This window comes from Neophocaena asiaeorientalis, unplaced genomic scaffold (assembly GCF_003031525.2).
Source record: "Neophocaena asiaeorientalis asiaeorientalis breed wild unplaced genomic scaffold, Neophocaena_asiaeorientalis_V1.1 scaffold464, whole genome shotgun sequence".
Taxonomy (NCBI): domain Eukaryota; kingdom Metazoa; phylum Chordata; class Mammalia; order Artiodactyla; family Phocoenidae; genus Neophocaena; species Neophocaena asiaeorientalis.
The window spans coordinates 1,123,478-1,132,712 of NW_020174569.1; the positions used below are offsets into that span (position 1 = coordinate 1,123,478).

At 35.2% G+C, this 9,235-nt stretch overlaps 1 protein-coding gene across 1 annotated transcript in view; it reads right to left on the reverse strand.

Annotated features, from left to right (window-relative positions):
- The window catches only part of MDGA2 (MAM domain containing glycosylphosphatidylinositol anchor 2), an 803,556-nt gene that overhangs the window by 76,278 nt on the left and 718,043 nt on the right, over window positions 1-9,235 (reverse strand). The window contains exon 10 of the mRNA XM_024757993.1: window positions 4,168-4,316. Within this exon, the coding sequence (XP_024613761.1) occupies window positions 4,168-4,316 (149 nt within the window). The remainder of the gene's footprint in view (window positions 1-4,167; window positions 4,317-9,235) is intronic.

The window sequence follows — 9,235 nt, forward strand, 5'->3', positions numbered from 1 at the left end:
GACCCTACAGTTTAACCAAAAGGGTCAGCTAATTTTACCAGAAAGGTGGGGGAATGCTGGGTTCAGTTTACCAACCCCATCCAGTCAGGGATTTAATAATACACTAGTGATTTTATAATCTTACTTAATTTAAGAGTAAGTAATAAAGTTTCTAACAGTTTGTGGATTAAAAACAAAGTCTGGGCTACCCTGGTGGCGCAGTGATTGAGAGTCCGCCTGCCGATGCAGGGGATACGGGTTCGTGCCCCGGTCCGGGAAGATCCCACATGCCGCGGAGTGGCTGGGCCCGTGAGCCATGGCCGCTGAGCCTGCGCGTCCGGTGCCTGTGCTCCGCAACGGGAGAGGCCACAAGAGTGAGAGGCCCGCATATCACAAAAAACAAAACAAAACAAAAAACTACAAAGTCGGACGCTTTACAACTGAATTTGCCATGAGTCTTAAAGGATCAAATTTGCTTCTCAGACTTCATCGAATCAGAAGTGTGTTGTACATGGGCTTCCCACCTGCCGATGCAGAGGACACAGGTTCGTGCCCCAGTCCGGGAAGATCCCACAAGCTGCGGAGCGGCTGGGCCCGTGAGCCATGGCCGCTGAGCCTGCGCGTCCGGGGCCTGTGATCCACAATGGGAGAGGCCACAAAAACTACAAAGTCGGACGCTTTACAACTGAATTTGCCATGAGTCTTAAAGGATCAAATTTGCTTCTCAGACTTCATCGAATCAGAAGTGTGTTGTACACTTTAGGTCATGTTTGATATTAAAAGTGGAAGTACTTTTCATTAGATAATCTAGATAATTTATGGATAGAAGAAATTAGATATATAGGCTCAAAATAAAAATATAGGGTAAAATGACGATTTTAAAATCATAGAATATGTAACATAAATGATCATCAGATCAGAATTCAAGAGTGATTATTTTAAATGCTGGTGTCTGATTGTGTGTTAAAACAATGTTGATAACCAAATGTACGTACCCGAGGAAGAAGTAATCTAAATTTTCTAAGATAATATAACCTTATTTTACTTAATGACTTTGTGTCCTATTATTAAACAGGGGATATTCTTAAAGAATTATATCAATTTCACTGTATCTAAAATGCATCTGCCCTATCATCCTCAATTTTGGTATGCAAGGGGATCTTCAAAAGAAATGATGTCTATTGAGGCTCTTTTGCATGTTAAGATGTTTCATGTAAGGGTTAAGTGTAGAGAATATGGGAGTGGGGAAAAGAGTAGTGTTTATACGTGGTCTTTCTGTTCCTACACCATATCTACGAACATTTCCTTTCCATTCATATTGGCAGAACAGCAGAAGGCCATTACTCTTTATTGAGACACCCACAAAAGATATATTAAAGTTTCTCTTCCATGGCAAGATGTAGTATCTTAGTAAAATTATCAATAAATATAGTATTACAAAAAAAGCACTCCAGGAAAAAATAATACTTGTTTCTAAATATAAAAGAAAATTCTAGTAAAATAAATAATGCTAAGGCAAGTAAAGAATTAGCTTCAGAAATTGTGTAAGAGAAAGGATTGTTTTCTGGACCATGGTTTATAACACTAGAAATATGCTTTCCTCTAGTGCATAGCATGAATCTCACAAACTTGGGAAGAATAGTGTTAGCAGCAGACATCGATCTGATCAGGAAGGCTTTAAAATAAGACTCAAAGTGGAAGAGAAAAATGTGAATCAGTAAAATGGATATTATGGAGGACAGCAGGTTTGAAATAAAAATAAGACATAGTGAAAAAAATGTCTAGAAATTATTTTGTGAAAATCATGGCTTGGAATAATACTTAGGCCCAGGTTATACAGTGTACTAAATAAAACTGAAATAAAAATGGTAGATATGTTAAGCTCTTAAGATGCACTTAAAAAAACTGTTACACAACCCAGGCAGATGAGTGCAAGAATTGCCACAGATGTTTGTGCAGAGAGTGCCTTGCACAAGGGAACCTGGCCTGTGGGATAAATGGGGGATGTATTCCACTCCACACTTCGAATGCCTGACAGTTATCATTATCTTCAACTTCCCAAGTAGGAGCCTAGGTTTGGTATGTTCAGAAACCTGTTCAAGGTTATATAGCTAAAAATGATAAGGCTAGATTGGCTAGAATCGGAAGCCAGATGTGTCAGGAGCTCATAATTTTCACAAAACACAGTAAGGGGAAATTTATACACATATATGCATGCATATATAATGTATTGTAAAGTAGCAGAGTAGGGGGAAATTACCTAACTAATTTGTTCACAAGGATGAACACAGACCGGGAAATGTGTGTCACTGCATATCAGGGAGTTATATACTAGTTTTATGATCAGGAAACATAAAGGCAGGAATTTAGCGGAGATGTTCATATCAGGAAAGGAAAATCTAAGAAGAGAAACTGTCATTGGAAAATAGCATAGCAATCCTAGCCAAAAAAATTATAGAAGTTAGTGTATTAATAACTAGTACAAGATATGGATGAGAAGGAAGGGCTTTAATTAGGTGGATCCCTCTTAGGAGGAAGTCTAATTCTCCTAAAATCGCTCCAGTTGAGAGGGAGGACAGAGATAGTAATCATTCTGTTAAACTTGACTCATGGAGAAGGTGACTTGCATACATAATGGAGACTTTGGGAACAAAGGTTTAGAAGACTGTTAGCATAAAAGAAAGGAATGATGAGTAGGGTTGGGTAAATTAATTCCGCAGATTAAAACAGGCAGCCCTTCAGCATACAGGAAGCAAAGGGCAGTTACCCAGACACTCCAAAAAAATATAGCTGAGGAAGAAGGTGAGAAACTAAAGATGAAATTCTGACTCTATTGTTGCAAAAAAACCTATAACCAGAAAAAAGGGTAATAAAAGATGAATGTGAATGACCAAATCATGTAGTAAGGACTTGGAAATGAATGTGAGGTGTCTAAAGTCAAGAATGTGCTAAGATGCTCCAAATATAAAAGATCTAAAAATATTACCTGTGTTGAGAAAAGAAAAAGAAAGGGATAAGCCCATAAACCGAGGGAGACTGCTGCTCTTTCTTTTTTCTCTATCAAGAAAAATTATCATTAAATTAGAATGAGTACAACAAACAATTCTGATATGGATTTGGGATTTACTCAGATTTACTTAGGGACCAAAGTAAATGAGAGTAATAGAAAAAGTTTCCAAATGATCCACTCCTGTCTACCATGTCTGTGACCTGTGAATACTTAGACAAGAAGGATAAGAATGTTCAACTTACAATGTATCTTAATTTTAATGATGTATCTTACATAGTCTCTTCTTATAACTTTGTTAACAAGATTTAAAAAAACATTGGTCTTATGATAGTAACACTGAGTGGATTGCTGATGGTCGACCAATCTTTCTCCAAGCATATTCTGTCCTTTCTACTATCCAAACTCAAAATGCTATTGTGTGATTTAGCTAAGGAAGGGGAAAACACATTTTACAAATCTATGATAATACAAAGATGTGAAAGAGAGCTAATAGCTTATGTGGTAATCAAATAAATCTTCAAAAACGTTTTGTTATGCTGAAATAGTCACTCCAGATAACCTACTATGTAACAGGAAATAATGTAAAGACCTACATTTAAATTTCAAAAATATCATTTATACCAACGAAGGATAACTGACTTTAACAGTGGTTCATTTGAAAAAGCTATGATATTTTTACACAATCTATAATCTTCAGCTACCTTAGGAAAACATCATATTTCATTGTTTCTTCTCATTTTACCAAAACATTTCTATTCTACAGACACATTAAATTAGCTTTTAAAAATCCTATATATAGTTTGAACCTCTTAGAATAAAAATATGTAGAATCTCTAGCTTAGGAAACAAGACAAAGAATTATGCAGTATAGGTAAGTGTGAGAACATCTTAGTTTCTTTCACAGAAATTATATCATGTAATTTCTATAGCACATGTAATGATGAAGGATTTCAGAAAGCTCACTTTAATATGTCTCCTGTCATAGTGAAAAATGCATAAATTAATTTCAAAGATTTGTAAATAATTTGGAACAGTTCTGGGTAAGGTAATATTATCTTTGATATAGAAAAATATATTCTGGAATTCATGCAAATTGATTAAAACTTTATAGCAACACATCATAGTAACAAGGTCTTCACAGAGGATCACACACACACAAAAGAAGACAAATTCCTCACCTGCCTAATACCCAACCGGTATGCAACGATCCGATCTACTGCATCAGGATTCATTTGAGTCCACTGTAGACTGTAGGAGTAAACACGGTGTCTGTTCTGCCACACAGGATTGTAGGTATCGTAATAGAATTCTGGAGCATAGGCCTTTCCTAAAAACAGAAAAAGTCCTTAAATTTAAATGACATGTTACAGTTAAACATACTTATTCTTTATGCCCTTTTATTACTTTCTACTTCGTGTTCCATAAGTAATTCTTGTATTTAAAAAGTCATGTGATTAAAATCTAATCAATTTCTGGAGAATTTGAGAAGAGATGTAAGAAGATTTCTTGGTTGGTTGTATAAGCAGTGTAAGAGGAAGAGAAGAATCAAGGATGACTGCAAGTTTTCTGGTCTAAGCAACCAGAAGAATGAAGTTTCCATCAACTGATATGTAAAGTTATGGGAGGATCAAATTTGGGGGGAGAAGATCAGGAAATTATTTTTGAACAGTTTGAATGATCTAAACGGAGCCATTAAGTGGGATACACTTGACTAGAATTCAGGAGAGGCCAGGGTTGGAGACATAATCTTGCTAACCACAGGCATATACATAAGAGTTTAAATTTAAGCCATGAGACTGATGAGATAACCAAGGGAGTGTGTGTGGATAAAGGCTAAGGTCTGACCACTGGGGCAATCCAAGGTTAAGAGATATGGGAGGAGATAACAAACCCCACAAAGGCCTGAGACAGAACAACCAGTGAACAGGAGGAAAATTTTAAATGTGGCATCCTAGAAATCAAAAGAAGTACATCAGTGAGATAGGGGTATGGGATTAAGAGACACAAACTACTATATAAAATAAGCAACAAGGATATACTGTACAGCACAGGGAAATATACCATCATTTTATACTAACTTTAAATGGAATATAATCTATAAAAATATTGAATTATTATGCTGTACACCTGACGCTAATATAGTATTGTAAATCAACTATACTTCCAGAAAAAATAAATAAATAATTAAAAAAGAAGTATGTCAACAAGTAAATGATCAACTCTGTCAAAAAAAAAATCAGTGAAGATGACAATTTGTGTTTATATTATCCATGTCTTTGGTCACTAAACTGAAATTAACCAAACAGAAACTTAACAACACAAGAACTTTGGTCAATAACAAAAAAGGGTTTTATTTAGATTTTAAGGATATGTGAGGTATACATAGCATATGTAACATACATAAACCATCTCAGTTTTTGTCTTTTAATTGCCAAATAGAAAAATACACAGACCATGGGAATTATATGTCCAACTTTTTAAAAAATTAATTAATTTATTTATTTATTTTTGGCTGCATTGGGTCTTCATGGTTGCGTGCGGGCTTTCTCTAGTTGAGGTGAGCAAGGGCTACTATTCGTGGTGGTGTGCGGGCTTCTCATTGTGGTGGCCTCACTTGTTGCCGATCATAGGCTCTAGGTGTGCAGGCTTCAGTAGTTGTGGTGCGTTGGCTCAGTAATTGTGGCGCACGGGCTTAGTTGCTCCCAAGCATGTGGGATCTTCCTGAACCAGGAAATTGATCCTGTGTCCCCTGCACTGGCAGGCAGATTCTTAACCACTGTGCCACCAGGGAAGTATCCCAACTTTTTGATATTCTGAAATATAGATTTTTTTCACACCATCTACTTTTTACCAATAATACATTTATTTATTAAATCAGTATTTAGTTAGAGCCTATTGAATGCCAAGTAGTGTTCTAGGCAATGAACGAGGAGGTATGGCCTCTGTCTTCCTGGAAATTGTTTACATTTTCTCCAACTTTTCAAATAGCTTTGCAATTTTTACTGGATTATGATTTAATAAGTTGTACATTATTCAACAGATTTTTTTTTGAAATTAGATTAAATATTAAATGTCCTCCTGGGGTTTTCCTCCTGGGTTCCTGTATGCAGGAATATATCTTACCTGGTTCTTTTTTTCTCCATCATTAGTCATCTATCATCTAGGGATTGCAGAAGAGTTGATTCATAAGAATTTATAACATATAGTTAAAGTATGAATGTTGAACACTAAGAATGAAAGTGATGGTCTCTATTACCCTGGTGAGGTTCACCAGGAAAAAAACGTCAGATGAACTGAATTTAATTTTTGACAAATTTACTAGTAAAATTAAATACATTGAATTACATATCTGAATTTTAGTAACATTTGGAAAAGTCTCCTATATCAACACTGTGTGCATTAAAAAATGTTCTATGAATATTCATTCAGTTTTATTGAAAATGGATTATCAACTCTATATAAACAATCTTGCATAGAAGGAGGTCTCTGGAAAAGAGCCATCACATTCATTTTATTTCTTCTATATGTTGTATGATATTTTTATTATTACTAACTAAATGATAGCACAAATTCATGTTCACAACACTTAGCAAAATCTAGATGAGAGGAACACAATATACTGAATGAAGGAATCAATATCCAAAACATCAAAACATCACTGACAACCTGTATTTCCTGCCGAATTTCCCAAACTGTTATTGAGGAGGTACATTTAGTAGTAGCCTAAATAAAGAGACAGGGGTTTTGATTAAAAATTAGCACCCAAGGGGCTTCCCTGGTGGCGCAGTGGTTGAGAGTCCGCCTGCCGATGCAGGGGACGCGGGTTCGTGCCCCGGTCCGGGAAGATCCCACATGCCGCGGAGCGGCTGGGCCCATGAGCCATGGCCGCTGAGCCTGCGCGTCCGGAACCTGTGCTCCGCAACGGGAGAGGCCACAACAGTGAGAGGCCTGCGTACCGCGAAAAAAAAAAAAAAAAAAAAAGCATCCAAAACCTATAAATGAAGTAATGAGCTTTTTAAGTGAGAAATGTCAACTTAGAGTGTTTTCATTAGACATTAGTGTCTAGATTGAATTGAGGAGATAAAGAGTCTCAATGGTTGGTTTTTCATTTTGCTTATTGTTTTTATTTTTATTTTTTTGAGGGGCACAGGGAGAAGAGGGGCTTGCTTTTGTTTTTTAGCCAAGAGGGAAATACAAGGGGTATTAGATTTAGTTCTAAGTATCACGTTTTTCATAAAAGGAATGATACATTCAAATAGAAACGAGAAGAGAATAAAGTCTATTTAGCATGGAAAAGGAAAAAAAAATCTCTCAAAAACTGGCAAATGACATTGTCTGAGAGTTGAAACTCCATCACAGGCTAAATTTTAACAGATCTATGAAATAAGATGAATGCCAGTGAGTGGGTATTAAAGGATACATATTTTGACTTAGAAATGTTCTAGCAATCCTCTCTGAATACGGATGATTTTCCCTTCACTAGAGGTATTTAGTCAATACCTAACTGCCATTTAGCAGGGTCGATATGGGTGAGTGACTGTCCACAAAATGGCCATCAAGGTAAGGCACAATCTCAAATCTCTAGGGTGCTATGAAACATTTGCCTACTGTTTCTTGTATTATTTCAATTGTTTTAAGCACACTTATTTATAAATTCCATTTAATGTTTCTATTATCTGTATTCTAATCCTGCTTTTTGTTGACTGCCAGAAGGGTAAACTAGCTGCATGTCGTAAATGCAAATTGTCATAATACTAGAACTGATTGTTTATCTAAATAAATACTTTACAGGTTATTGAAGCAGTTTGACACTGAAGTTAAAAAAAAAATTCTCATGACATTGTGAAAACATGAATTTGTCTATCAAAATCTATTTTCAGGGTTGTGAAAAATTAAGCTACAATTTAACCCTCATTTGAATATTCTAAATAGAGCCAATTTTACTATAAAATTCTATCTTCAACTTTATTTTTAATTAGAGATTGTTACGAAGGCTTTTCAATGTATTTTTGAAAATACTTAAGTTTATTTGCATTGACATTCTGCATTACATATGAGTGACATCATATGTAATATTTTTTCATGAAATATTAGATTGGAAAAGGAAATAGAGATGACCAGTTCCAGTGTCTCATATGACAGATAAATTTTGGGACAGAATAGATATGGTGATGATATATGGATGTTGATATAGTTTTAATTTAGTTGAATAATTGTTACCATCTTAGAATTAAAGATGAGAAAAGCTTTTTTAGCTGGTGCATAAATAATATTGATTAGCAACAAATAATTACTGATAAGAAATGATTTTGTGTAGTTATAGTTAAATATAAATATGCTTGCTACGTCTCAGAGCATACTTTGTACTAAACCTCTTTTGGATAAACTTGATAAAGGAAAAATGCTTTCTGACTTTGAGAAATCTATCTTAAAAGTAAAAAAAAAAAAAACCCACAAATTTGTTCTCTGATTTCAGAGCCAATCATATTTAATATTTATACACTTGTTTTGTAAGAAGCACATAGTATACATAGTAATACTAAGGAAATGCCCTTATAATAATCTTAGGCTGTAACAATGAAACATGACATCTGCTGGTTCAACAGGGAAATAATTCATAATTTTTCTTCTTTTTTATCCTTCAGGCATTTTTTTTGTCCTTCTAGCAAGCACACCAAAATTATTTTTCATTCTCTTTTATAGTCTACTTTTATTTTTATGCAACATTGTTCGAGTTTAAATCATTTAAAACTAACTGAGCTAGAACTATATTCATTATCTAAATTAGCAGATAATTTTTAGATATGTATGATTACCTACAGATTTTGGATTTTAAAATATTCTTAAAATATATAGAGAGAAAAATTTAATTGTTCAAAATTTTAAAAATTTATATAAAAGTACATTTATTCTATTTTGCAAATAGCTTCTCAAAAGTGAGTAAATTGAGTTTTCAAAATATTATTTTATGCATAAACCTCAAAGTAAAAGATATATTAAGAATATATGACATGTCACTTTCCTAGTCTAAAAATGTTAGATTAAAGTATAACAAAAATCCGGGCTTCCCTGGTGGCGCAGTGGTTGAGAGTCTGCCTGCCGATGCAGGGGACGCGGGTTCGTGCCCCGGTCTGGGAAGATCCCACATGCCGCGGAGCGGCTGGGCCTGTGAGCCAATGGCTGCTGAGCCTGCGCATCCGGAGCCTGTGCTCCGCAACGGGAGAGGCCACAGCAGTGAGAGACCTG